The sequence below is a fragment of the Tamandua tetradactyla genome, chromosome 2, assembly GCF_023851605.1.
Source record: "Tamandua tetradactyla isolate mTamTet1 chromosome 2, mTamTet1.pri, whole genome shotgun sequence".
In the NCBI taxonomy this organism is placed as follows: Eukaryota; Metazoa; Chordata; class Mammalia; order Pilosa; family Myrmecophagidae; genus Tamandua; species Tamandua tetradactyla.
In genome coordinates, this window is record NC_135328.1 from 61,364,791 (window position 1) to 61,378,227 (window position 13,437).

At 58.2% G+C, this 13,437-nt stretch overlaps 1 protein-coding gene across 5 annotated transcripts in view; it reads left to right on the forward strand.

Moving 5' to 3' along the window:
• Positions 1 to 13,161, forward strand: part of CNTFR (ciliary neurotrophic factor receptor) — a 40,117-nt gene extending 26,956 nt beyond the window's left edge. For all 5 annotated transcript variants that reach the window (XM_077147879.1, XM_077147880.1, XM_077147878.1 and 2 more), the window contains exons 5-10: positions 5,926 to 6,043; positions 6,218 to 6,384; positions 7,591 to 7,754; positions 10,981 to 11,161; positions 11,546 to 11,714; positions 11,788 to 13,161. In XM_077147879.1, coding sequence (XP_077003994.1) covers positions 5,926 to 6,043; positions 6,218 to 6,384; positions 7,591 to 7,754; positions 10,981 to 11,161; positions 11,546 to 11,714; position 11,788 — 800 coding nt within the window. In that variant the 3' untranslated portion in view covers positions 11,789 to 13,161. The remainder of the gene's footprint in view (positions 1 to 5,925; positions 6,044 to 6,217; positions 6,385 to 7,590; positions 7,755 to 10,980; positions 11,162 to 11,545; positions 11,715 to 11,787) is intronic.
• Positions 13,162 to 13,437: the final 276 nt, after the last annotated feature.

Here is a 13,437-nt window from a genome sequence, read left to right on the forward strand (position 1 = left end):
GCTGGGATCCAGGAGAGATGACGAGGGCGTGGGCCAGGTCATGAAGTGAGGGGAAGTAAGGAGGGGGTGGTCAGACCTCCAGGAGGTGGTGATGGGTTGGAGGTGGGGAGGATGGGAGAGAAGAGGGTAAGAGGGGTCACAACAGCTGGCAGGACGAATTGCTGCCATAGAGACAAAGCAGAGGGGTCAGTTTGAAGAAGGTAGTGTGTGCTGTTTGGACAGCATTTCAGTTTAGATTTCTCTAGAAGCAGATCCCAAGATGAGAATTTATTTGCAAGTAGCTTATCTGGCAGGTAACAGAAACACCAGAAGGGAATAGGAAAGTGCCACACAAAAAGCAAGTCAAGTTAGCCAATAGTGAGTGAGTTGTGGAGACTTGTTACCTCTAGGCAAGTGGAGCTTAATCTACTGGAGCTTAACTCAGAGCCACTGCAGAGCATGTACCTCTGGGGCATCCTACCTGAGAGGTGAAGGAGCTGGAGTGTTTATTCACCAACTCCTGCCTGTCATTGGTTGAAGGAGCCTCCTGGGGTGGGGTTGGGGTGCTTTAATTCCCCAGCACTTTTGGCCTGATGCCCAGGCAGGCGAAGTGGACTTTGGTGGCCAAAGAAAGCTCTTAGACAAATAGTTGCAGAAGCTGGCAGTGGAAGCAGTACAGGCAGGGGACCTGCAGCAGCAGCAGCAGCCTCAGCAGCAGACAGTTTGAGTCGGGGTCCTCGGGAGACAACTGGAACTTGGTAGCCAATGTATCTGAGTGCTGGAGCTGGGAATTGGGACTTGTCAGCATCAAGGGAGGAGGTAAGGTGTCCAAGGGAGAGCTTGTAGGATGAGAAGAGGACCCAGGATTGAGCCCTGAAGACCATCAGTGTGTAAAGAAGGCGTGGATGGAGAGGAATGAACCACAGAGATGAGGAGCAAGCAGGCAGCAGTGGGGAGACCAGGGGAGTGTGATTTGGAAGAGGGGTCTGGGGAAGTCGGCATGAAAAGGTCATCAGGGCTTCTGGTGGGAGTGGGGGTGTGCCAGCCCTGCAGCCACCAGCTCCAGCACCTGGGCACACACCTGGACCTCAGCCACAGGTGCCCACTGACTGTGCGAATACCCTGAAAACAGCATCATGTTTCTTCAGTTTCTTTTCATCTTGAACTGAAAACCCAAGCTGCCTTACGCTCATCCCATTTGGGTGTGGTTCACCCCACTGCCCAGAGATGGTTTCTCTGCTCCACCAGAACTACCTGGGAGATGCTTAAGGGCCCTGGGAGCAGAGCCTTGTTCCCCTTATTGGGAGACTGGTGTGGACACGTATGTGAACGTTAGGTTGAAGGGTTGCTCAGGGCCCTCCACAAAGACACTGACCCACCAGTGGGCTGGGAGAGGGACAGATGTATGTTTTGGTAGGGTGGATACTTCCCTGTAGAAAAGCCTTTATGTGTTTAGCTGGCGAGGTGGCATTCATAGCTGAACCTCTTGTTTGCAAGCGGTCAGCTTGAGAAATGCAGGCCCCGCCTAACCTGAAGCTGGAGTCCATCAAACTGGAACACACAGCCTAGTCCTCGGCCTTTCAATGAGAAAACGTCACTGACTGGCCATGGAAGGATGAGGCCAGTTGTACCAGTCACCCTCACCCCTGTCTTCCCAGTTTGGGTCCCCAGAGTCCTTAAGATGGACAAGGTCGGCAGCACATGTCTGAACCTCAGTGACCCTGGGCCCCATTCCTAACGGCTTGAAGTGACCTTCTTGGAGGAGAGGAATTGGTCTTAAAGTAATGTCCATCCCCACAGGACATGCCGCAGCTGCCCTGTTGTGACCAGGGCTCAGACCTTTCATATATAGTGCCTGCCACTCCCCTCGGCCCTGTCTGTCGGAGGAGGGCTGGCCATGAATTGGCTGTAGCATTAGTATCAAGTACTTATCTCTCATTGCCTCATTCCCTTCTGCAGACCTGGTCAGAGCAGCACGGGATATTAATTGTGATGATCTCAGTTACTTTATATTAGTAGTAAGAGACTAGATTTGGCAATAGTCAATATCAAATTATCCTTCTCCCCAGCTCTCAAGAACAGGACAAAGTTACCCCTGATTTGTGAGTCATTTCTTTATCCTAAACATGTAAGATTTTCATGTTCATAGTTCCAAGGGAAACTGATCACAGCAATATTCTGTTGAAAGTCTTCTTGGCCAGGCTGACCTCTGACCTGCTTCCCCCGGAGCCACCCTCCTTCCTCAGGTGCGAGCAGAGCTCTGCGGCATCTCCCACCCAGCGTTAGGAAGGGACCCTCTTGCGAGGAAACGGTTCCTCCTGGTGGCACTCTTTTGTTTACTAGACTCTGCTGATTTAGTATCGTTCTGATTTTAAGCTAAAACAAGTCAGAGATTAAAACCATTTTTAAATGGACCGTTTCTTACCCGGTTTTTAAAGGTCTTTATTTGATTGACCAGGATGTGAAATGCCAGATCACCTGGGCCTGCACCGCTTTCCCCTCAGTCCTGTTCAGCTGGGAAGGAAAGTGGAGGTAGAGGGTTGTGGTTGAAAAAGGTACCTGGGGAGAAAGGACGGGTGGGAGGCAGGACAGGGGCAGTATTTGGGAGTCCAGAATTTAGGTTGCCTCCCAGGATACCACCAGATAAGGCTAGGACAGCCCCTGGGCCTTGAATGCCAGGCAGTCGGAGGAGTGTGGGTGGGGCCAGGGCAGGGCTGGAGCTGGAAGGGCCCCCCCGGCCCCACCCTGCCTGATCTGGCCTGGCCAGGAGTGTGGGCAGCCTCAGCCTGCCCCTCCTCTCTGGGCCAGCGGGCAGGCCTCGTGTGTGCCGGGGGCTCCAGCCCAGGCGGGCTGGCGAGATGAGAGGAAAAACATGCGGTTTGGTGGGCTGGACATGGAAAAACAAGCCAATTAAGAGGAAAACAAACAAATCCTGGGCCAGAGGGGGCACACGCACGCATGCACATGCACACGCAGGCCCGCCTGAGACCCAGGGACTCCCTGCTCCAGATCGACATGGCCACTTGGGCATCTCAGGACCCCCCACAAGGGGCCACCCTGGGTGCCCAGGCTCCAGGGGCCACGCCTGCACGCCCAGAGTGTGATATGTGTAACTCGTACAGGCTTCTGCCCACACACTCTCAACATGCTCTCATGGGGTTTGGCTCCCATGAGTGGACACGCTTGGAATTCTGGGCACCTTCCCACAGCTACGGTTTGAAAAGCATACTGAGTCGTACACCCCATCTCCTATAGTGTCTCGTGTGTGTGTTCTCGCTGCCCCCCCCGTGTTCCACACGCAATGGCACATTCACACACACGCCCAAAGACCCTCGGCCCCACAGCCTCACAGACATAAGCAATCTCTAATTCAAACAGCCTCGCCCTGCGACGCGCATGAGCAGCCGTCCAGGCACATGCGCCCTCCGTCGCACAGTTACACTATTGCCCCGGGTCTCACGGTCACAGGCGTGAAACCTCCCAGCTGACGGCTCACGGCCAGCCCCTCAGAGTGACACAGACAGCCTCACAGTTGCGGTGCCTTAAAGGCAGCTTCTCCCCGGATCTACAACATGCTCTCACAACAGGCCTCCCAGTCGCACACTGTCTCACAACCTCACACTTGGTCCCCTCCAGCACCCCCACCTCCGCCCACCCGGCCCCTCAGCTGGGCTCCAGCTGCAGCAAGTCACTCCTTTCCTTCCTTTTTTTTTTTGTTTTTCTTTCCTCCTTTTCCCTCTGAGAAACCTGGTCCCTGTCAGGAAACCCAAGCCCTTCTCTGCTCAGGGCCCAGGGCCAGGCAGGAGTAGCCAGATGACAGACAAAGCCCCTGCCCCGCCCCCCAGCCCCCTGTGACCTGCCCAGTCAGGGAGGGGAACCGGTTTTGGGGAGGGGAGGCTGGTCTGAGCCCGGAGGACAGTCGGGAGAGTGGAGGTGACTAGTCAGTGGGCGTCTAGCCCAGGGAGGGGGCCTGCGAGTCCAGTGCCATGGCCTGCTCTGCCCTCCGAAGAGTCCGAGGTGGCAGGGAGCTGACTCTGCAGGCTTCAGTCCCCCCCCCATCCCCCCTGTCCCCAGCGCCCTTCTCCTTTGAAGCTGGGGGTAAGGGGGGGTGGCGGGGCGGGGCGGGGCGGGGAGTGGAGACTTCTCTGCCGACCTCGGAATGTCCTTTCCTCCTGGGGCGGCTGCCAATTCTGGCTTGGCCTACAGGCCCCCACAAGGCACTTCCTGTGTCCTTGGCCGCCCCCCACCCCACCCCCATCCGTGCCCCTGGCCAGATAGGGAAGGGACCCAAGAGGCACACAGGTTGAGCATGGGACCGAGAAGATGGACTGGGGCCATCCCGGGCGAACAGCAATGGGCTGAACAGAGGTTGCCCCTTATCGGGGGCTCAGCTGGGCCTCGGCTCTTCCCTGGGCAGTGGCACTCTCTCTGACCCCAGCCTTGCCCACTTCATCTGCTACACCCAAGCTTTCCTGATACTTGCCTGCCTCCTTCATCCCTTCTGCTACAAAGTCAGAACCAGGCTCTGGGGGTTCTGCCCGGGGCCCCTCCACAGCTTCTCTCATATTGAACGTGTACATGCAATACAGAGACACACACAATCATGTGTACACTGTGGATGGAAGCCTGCAGTTTCCTATGTGTCACCATGGCCACTCTAAAAAGCATAGATATGCACTCCCCTTTACTGTCCCTGACTTATTGAGCTGCCCCCCCTCCCATTTCCTGTCCACCTGTCAGGCAGGGGGGCGGAGGGAAGCACAGGAGGGTGGTGTCAGTGTCCCTGGAGCCACGGACGGACATTCCTTGCCTGGGTCAGATCACAGAAGCTGCCTCCTTCCAGGAACCTGAGCCGCCTATCTTCACGCCTTGCCTAGTGCCCAAGGGTGGGACAGCTGGGCTAAGTGCTCACTGCAACAAAAAAAGTTGGGTAGACAGTAGAGAGGACTTCCCAAGTGTGTGTGCGTGGTCATGTGGTTGGGGTTTAGTACAGCTCTGGCTTGCTGTGTGACTCCGGATGGGTCCCCATCCCTCTCTGGGCCTCCCTATTCCAGAGTGAAGAGAGCGGCTAACTATGTACATGGTGTCTTAAAGGGTCTGTGATGGAGGGGCTGGAGCTAGAGCTGGGGTGAAGCACACACACCAAGGGAACAGCAGCTTCCTCAACAGGCATCCGTATACACACATGCACACACATCCGTGGACGTGCACTCTGGAGATCCATGCACAGATTTGAACACTCATCCACATAGTCTCTCCTGCATAGGTACCCACATTCAGCTACTGGGCGGTCACTCATTCATGTAACTCACAGACATGCTGGTGATACATATGCCCACGCACCCAGATGTGCACACACTCACAGAAACTCCCACCAAGCGCTGTTGTTCCTGTGCAGCCACCAGGCCTGTCCTTGTGTTTCTCAGTCTTTACTGAGGGCCTCCTGAAGCTGTCACCACCAAGGGAAGCCTGGGGTGTCTCTTCTTCAGGAAGTGCACCCTGGTCACCCCACAGCCAGGGGACCCAGTAAAGACCCCCTTCAGCCTGTGTCCCATCTGTCTGCCAAAGGCCCATCATTCTCTAGGAATTGACACAGTGTGGCAGGAGAGATGGGGTTGGGGCTGATTCCCCCAGGCAGCATCTCCATCCTGTGATTGATGAGCTGAGGCCCGCAGCCCCCTGCTCTCTGCAGTTCCCGCCTCCATTGAGCAGGTGGGGTGGGTGGGGGGGTGGTGGCTCCCTCTCTGCTCAGCCCTTGTTTTTCTTTAATTAAACATCTGGCTCTCTGTGGCCTGGGAAACCTCAGACCCTCGCTGACAGCACCCCCCCCCCCAACCTCTGGCATCCCTGATGGGTTCGGTGGGAGGTTGGAGGGAGAGCTGGGGCTCTGGGGCCCACCTGTCCCCCACTAGTGCAGGGAACTGACCATGCTATCTTGACCCCCAGTGCCGCCGCGGGAGCCTGTGCTCAGCTGCCGCTCCAACACCTACCCCAAAGGCTTCTACTGCAGCTGGCACTTGCCCACCCCCACCTACATCCCTAACACCTTCAATGTGACTGTGCTGTGAGTAGCTGCGTCTGTGACCGGGTCCCAACCCTGCCCTCTAACCTCTCGCCTGACCCCCCACCATGCTCTCGGTCCAGACCCCAGCCCAGCCTTGGGCTTGACCTTCCCCCAACCCCTGCCCCACCTGACCCTTGCTGTTGGTAACGGTGCCTGGGCCCCGCCCCTCCCCAGGCATGGCTCCAAAATTATGGTCTGTGAGAAGGACCCGGCCCTCAAGAACCGCTGCCACATCCGCTACATGCACCTGTTCTCCACCGTCAAGTACAAGGTCTCGATAAGTGTCAGCAATGCCCTGGGCCACAACGCCACAGCCATCACCTTCGATGAGTTCACCATTGGTGTGTGTGGATGGGGGGTTCCCTACTGCATACTCCAGTGAGAATGAGGGAGTGGATGTGTGACACAGGTGTATATGAGCATTGGTAGAGATGTTCACGTGTGCACAGGTGCCCGGGGCATGTATATATGCCTGTGCATATATGCACAACATGCACACACCTGTGATCATGTGAATGAATGTCTTTTACCTGTGGGGGCCGAGAGACCTCTCCAGCAGCTCTTCCCATAGTCTCTCTGGCTCTTAGAGCATGCAGGAGGGGGAGGGGGCAGGCTGGGCCAGACCCTTGTGCAGCTGCAGCCTCTACCCCGCGTACCCCCCCTCACTAATGGCTTCCTTACGGCCTGTGATGAATGAGGTGTCAGAGCAGGAGACAGGACTGGGACAGATAGCGCCCTCCCCCCCCATCCCATCCAGTCTCTCTGCCTGCCCTTGCCCCTGACCCATTCCAGGCAGACCCTCTGCCTCCTCTTGTCCCATCCCAGCCAGACCCTTGCCTGCCCCTGCTCCATCTCAGCTAGACTTCCTGCCTGCCCTGCCTCATCCCAGCCAAGACCCCCTGCCTGCTCCTGTCCTATCCCAGCCAGAACCCCTTCCTGCCCCTGCTTCATCCCAGCCAGACCCTCTGCCTTTCCCTTGCTCTCCTTCCCTTCCCCCATGACTCAGTTCCCAGCCAGACTGTTTTCTACATGAGCTCCCATTGGGTCCTTAGCCCACCTCCAACTCAGATCTGCAACACCCATGGACTGTCTTTCAACACTGACCCACAGAGCAGTTTCAAACCCAGACTCTTCAAGGAAAGCTGTGTCTCAGTTTGGAACTGGAAAAGTTGAGGTGAAAAGCCAGGCCTAAGGGAGTGTGTGCTGCTGGTGCAGGGGGCAGGGTCATCCAGGCGATGAGGGGGCGATGGTGGTCATAGTGGAGGCATCGCACAGGCTTAGCATATCGGGGTGCTGGTCATGATGAGGTTGGGGGTGGGATGATGGGATGAAGTGACAGTCATTGGTGATGAGGGGGATGTCAGAGGTGGAAGTCATGAGATAGCTATTAATGTCAGTTGCCAGGATTGACAGCAGAGAAGAGGGATTGGCGACCATGATGATGACAGTGGTTGGCAGTATAAGAAGGTCAACATGATGGCCGGGGTTGGCAAAGTGGGGCTGGTCCCCAAGATCACTGTGGTAATGAAGCTGTGTCTCTTGAACAGTGAAGCCTGACCCCCCAGAAAACGTGGTAGCCCGGCCGGTGCCCAGCAACCCTCGCCGCCTGGAGGTGACATGGCAGACCCCCTCCACCTGGCCTGATCCTGAGTCCTTTCCTCTCAAGTTCTTTCTGCGTTACCGACCCCTCATCCTGGACCAGTGGCAGCATGTGAGTGCCCTGCCCTGCCCTGCCCACATCCTGGACCAGAGCCACAGGGTGCACACATGCCCCAGGTGGTAGCAGCTCCAGCGGGGGGCCCAAGGGCAGTCAGGGAAGCTCTCTGGGGAGAGGGAACTCTTTGGGCTCCCCAGGGTAGTGGAGAGAAATGCTGGAAAGGAGATGGCAGGCAGCCTGGGCAGCATTTCTCTGCCCTTCCCTCTAGCTCTTGGCCTTGATCAGGCATCTCCCTCTTTGCATCTGCCCAGGCCCTGGGCCTGAGCCGGACTCAAGAGACAGGATAGTCCCTGTCCTCAAGGACTCACAGATGGGCTCAAGGAGTCAGGATCAGACAGTGGGGTCAGGCTTGGTCCAGGATGTAAGCTCAGGCCATGACTCCAGGGTCATGTCAGGGCTCTGAAGTCAGACCTAGTTGATGGCTCAACTTAAGGAGGTGACCTGGCCTGGGAACCAAGTGGTGGACAAGGGTCAGGCTATGGCCTGGGATGCTGATCAAGCTATGATGGCTATGGGCTGGGGGCAGTCAGGATTCTGGGATAGACTTGGGGTTATCTCGCGTCAAGAGCCCTAGGCCCGCAGAGTTGTGGGCATTCAGCTCTGTGGGTTGGGATTGGACCTGGGAGGGTACTCCAGGGACAGCCCAAGCTGCCTCCTGGGGTCAGCCTTACCCCCACCGCATCCACCAGGCTCCAGCTCCATCTCCTCATGCCCCGCTCCAGTCTGGCCTTTAAAGTACGTAATTTGATTCCTGGGCGCCTGTCCGGGTTGCGGGCCTGGCCCCCACAAAGGCTGCTCACACGCTCACATGTTCCCTGACAGAGTCCGGAGTCCCTCCTGCCTGGCCAGCTGCCCGCGCCTAATGCATTGCTAATAACCAGGGTCTAGTTTCACAAGCCCCCCTCCCCCGCTAACGAGCTACAGGCAGCAGCCCTGCGCGTCGCGGCGCACACGCCTTGCAGTGGACCTGGCACACTGCCTGCCGCACACACGGGAACATGCACGCACACACGCGGCCCCCAGCAGGGACTGTGTTCCACACACACATGTGACTAACATGCCAGGACCGTTCACTGGCCCGTGCCATGTGCAGCGCTGCTCCCCACACATGTGGTCAGGGCAGATTGTGTGGGCTCCGTGGCAACGACACGCGTGGCCTGTGGCATATCCCTGCCCTGCTCTGTGTCTCATTGGCATCGGGGTTGGCTAAATTTATGACTCTTTTGAATGTGCATTTTGTCTTGAACGGAATCTGCTCTCCCACATCCTTGAACTTGGAGAGAGGCAGGTATATAGTTGGGAGGGGTGTGGAGGGGGAGCAGAGAAAAACATTACTTGGATTTTCAGGAGGAAATGAGAGATTCAGAACAGGAATTGCACCGGAATGGGCACCAGGAGATATGGTGGGGACGGTCTCAGCCTGGACAGGAGGGTGGAGGGAGATGAGTCCTGGGACCCAGCATGGGTTCCCTGCCTCTCCTGCTCTGGCCCTACCTCAGCTGGGTAGCCTGGGGGCATGCCTGATGTCTGCAGCCATCAGATGGGGGACTCCTAGGCAGATGCCAGCCACCAGGGAGTCAGCTGAGCAGCCATTCCCAGAAGGGGATGGGTTAAGAGATCAGTGACAACCTGGCGAGGTGAAGGGATGTGGTGTCAGGAGAGCTTTGGGCTCTTGGGCCACATTTCTAGAGGCGTGGTACCCACCACAGGCTTTACCAGTGAGAACAATTTGCACTTTTCTCCATGGCTCTCTTCTTTTGAAAAAGATAGATGTGGAGGTCTTGGGGACAGAAACGAAGGAGAGGCCTGGAGGTGGAACCCTGGCAGGAGGGAGAAGTTGTTGAAGGATCTGGGGCCATCAGGCAGAGGGTTCTTCATGGAACAGAAAGGGGATATGGGGACCAGAAGTGGAACTGGGGCCTCAGCTCCAGGAGAGGAGCGTCTTGGAGGCCCACCGATCTCCTGGAGCTGGGAGTGGGACTCACTGAGCCCAGGTCTGGGCCCAAAATGCTCCCGACCCTCCACCTCACCCTGACCTTTCCCAGCACCTCCAGAGCTGCAGGCTGGTGGGAACTGGAGGAGGGGCTTCCTTTGCACCCATTGTGCGCACACAGATACACACACACACATACACACACACACACATACACATACACGTGCATGTCTTCACAGCCTACCTCACAGGTAGCCCAGACCCCCGTTTTCTGGGGAGGAAGATTGAAACAGGTACCAAGAAAGCCTTGAAGCCAGACGTCGTGGCTCAGAGCGGCCCCCTCCTCCGCCCCCACCGCCTGCCCCTGTTTACGAGGCGGCTTAATGAGGCAGCGGGTGCCGCTGAGATGAACCAGAGCCCGGCCTGGGCCTGGGAGGGGCGCCGGACAGGCAGGCCAACCTGGGGTGGTGGTGGGGGGGCGGGGGGGCGTGCAGAGACCAGCAGGATGGGGCCAGCCTGGGGGGGGGGGGGCGGTGGCAATGCCTCCAGGAGGAAGTAAAGCAGCTGTCCTGCTGTCTTGCTGCCCTGGGGACTGTCCCCCCAACACACACACACCCTGTTTCCGCTTCAGGCAGTGTGTCACTTTTCTGAGGGGGGAGGCCCAACTTGGGCATCTGGGAACCCTGGCTCTGAGCTGGGACCCCTGATGATAGTGCTGGCTGCAGCCTGGGGCTTCCCCTGGGCTGTTATGTCTCATCACTGCCCCATGAGACAGAGACCGCTATTCCTACCATCTTACAGGTGAGGATATGGAGACACGTGGATGTTAAGTAACTTGGTCACCCAGCTAGTAAGGGTCAAGACCAAAATTTGAACTCAGGTCATCCAGCCCCAGGGTCTGTGTCTTACTAAATTGCTTCTTGATGAGAGGAGGGCAGCATGACACCATCCCTTCCCTTGCCCCCATCACTCTCATCATCTCTAGGCTGGGACAAGAGAGTGGGAGACACTGAACAAAAGGGTCCTTCTTCTCCCCTGGGGGTGTTTCTGGTCTCTGTAAGGATTCTTGTTCTCCCCCAGGACGTCTTCCCTCCCTCTGGCGTGTCCTCCCTGAGGCGTCTCTCAGGGGTGTGCTCACTGTCCCCTCTCTCCCCCAGGGAAGTCCTCATTCCCCCGGGGGTGTCTTCACTCTCCTCTCCCTGAGGTGTTCTCGCTTCCTCCAGGGGGTGCCTCACTCTCCCGACCCTGGGGTGTCCTTTCTCCCTATGCCCTGCGGTCTGACTGCAGGTGGAGCTGTCGGACGGCACAGCGCACACCATCACGGATGCCTACGCTGGGAAGGAGTACATCATCCAGGTGGCTGCCAAGGACAACGAGATTGGCACGTGGAGCGACTGGAGCGTGGCTGCCCACGCCACCCCCTGGACAGAGGAGCCCCGACACCTCACCACGGAGGCCCAGGCCCCAGGTGCGCCCACCCCGCGCCTCCCGTGTCTCCCTGGCTCCGTCCTGCTCCCTCCAACGAGTGTCAGGACTCAGGGCCTCTGCTCCCGTGGTCTCCACACCTTCGGTGACTGCCACACTCCCGCCTGCCTGTCCAACCTCTGGTTGTTGCAGGGTCCCGGTCCTTGCTAGCTGGGCATTCTTAGTGGGAATCTTTGGGTGCTCTGTAACCTGTGAGCCTTGGAAAGCAGGACCTGTCGGATGGGAGAGGAAGGGCATACCTGAGAGAGTATAGAGGGGCTGTCTGATGAGGGAGGCAGTAGGAAGCAGAGACATTGTGCCTTGAGCCCCCACATGTGGCTGGGACCCTGGCCCTGGCCCTGCCCTGAGTTTCCCCCATGCTCCCCAGAGACCACGACCAGCACCAGCAGCTCGCTGGCACCCCCGCCCACCACGAAGATCTGTGAGCCTGGGGAGCTGGGCAGCGGTGGAGGTCCCTCGGCACCCTTCTTCACCAGGGTCCCCGTCACACTGGCCCTGGCTGCCGCTGCCACCACTGCCAGCAGTCTCCTGATGTGGTAAGAGGGGTGGGGGAGGCAGAGGGGGCCCAGGGGACCCTGGTCCCTCACAGCCCCCACCCTGTCTCCCTAGAGCCGGCCTGGTGAGGACTTGCCGGAGCAGCTGCAGAGGAGCAGGAAGCCTGAGCAGGCCCCGGTCCTATTTTGCACACGGGCAGGAGGACCTTTTGCATTCTCTTCAGACACAATTTGTAGAGACCCCGGCGGGCCGGGCTTGCCGCCCCCTCGCCCCGCCCCGCCAAGGCGGCCCTCCTTCCTCCCTGGGAGGGGAGGGCCATGCAGCTAACCCACCCACCAAAGACCCGCCCTCACCCTGCCCCCTTGGGCTGGACCCGCCAACGCCAGCGACTCCCAGGAGCCCTTGGGGGGCCTGAGGGGAGCCTTTCACATCATAATGTCCCCTCCTGCCCCAGCCTCCCATCTGTCCCAGGGTCTCTGTTGCCACCATCAGATTATAAGCTCCTGACACTGGGGGGACCCAGCCATCCCCTTCCCCCCAGCGCCCACACTTTTCAGTCCCTCCCCCTGCCACTGCCCCTGTTTTGTACGGCCCTCCCCTGGCCCCTGCTCCTACCCCACAGTATTTAATGCCCTGTCAGTCCCTTCTAGTCTGACTCAGTGGTAACTTGCTGTATTTGAATTTTTTATAGATGTATATACGGGGGGGGAGGGGTAGGGAGTTCTCATTAAACGTCACCATTTCATGAGTCCTTGGCATAGACTTCGGGAGGGCACCCCTCTTCCTAGGACCCCTCCCCTTCCAGGCCTGGAAGAGGAAAGAAATTAGGGTTGGGGAAGGCGAGGAGAGTCAGTTTAAGTTTCAGGCACATGTGGGTGGAGGGTGGTTCTTCCTGCTTCTTGCAGGGTAGGGCTTTCTCCGGAGAGCGGCCCCAAACCTTCCCCAAAACCCGGGGCCATGGGGACCACCGAACACAGAGCTGTGGTCCAGGGAGGAGCAGTGGGTTATGAGGGTCCCAGCGGGGGGCAGTCCCACGCGGGGGTACCCGTCCGTTCTGGAGGCTGCTGACATGCTGCCAGGGCAGAGGCCTTTCAAGGGTGCTCTGCGTGAGTACTCAGGCCAGGGTCCTACCCGCAGGGTAGAGAGGAGGAGGAGAGGAGGCCGGGTCTCACCCGTGGGGTGGGGCCAGGAGCTACATCCAGTCCTGGATTTCCAGCAGGTCAAACCTGGAGCTCAGCCAGGGGCCCGGACCTGGACAGGGAGGGAGGCTTCCTGGCGGAGGAAGCTGATGGGACCATGACTGAGGATTTGCCTGGAGCTTCAAGACTGGAATTAAGGAGCACCAGGTTTACACCCTGATTAGATTACAGCTAGAGCCCATTGAGGGGCTGAGGGGGCTTTAGTTTTATATGAGTGGCCAGTCCTCGGTCCAGCTCCATACCCTGCTATCCCTCCATCCCCCAATCGGGTTCCAGGGGCCTTTTGACTTCTCAGATGGGGGCCCCTGACTGCCCAGGCATGCTTGGGGCCAGCCCCTCCAGAGCTCCCTTGCACGGGCTCCTTATCTGGAACAGCTCAGGGCAGGGGCCGAGGTGGTAGGCACCTCTGGCCCGGGGGGAGGGGGCTGGAGCTAGAAGCCAGTGATGGAGCTCAGGCCACGAACACACGGACGCTTATACAGACATGTCTGCACTGAGCTGTACAGCAGGTACTGAACTTCACTCCTACACTGACCAGACCCCCTGAAAGTGCCACACATACCCC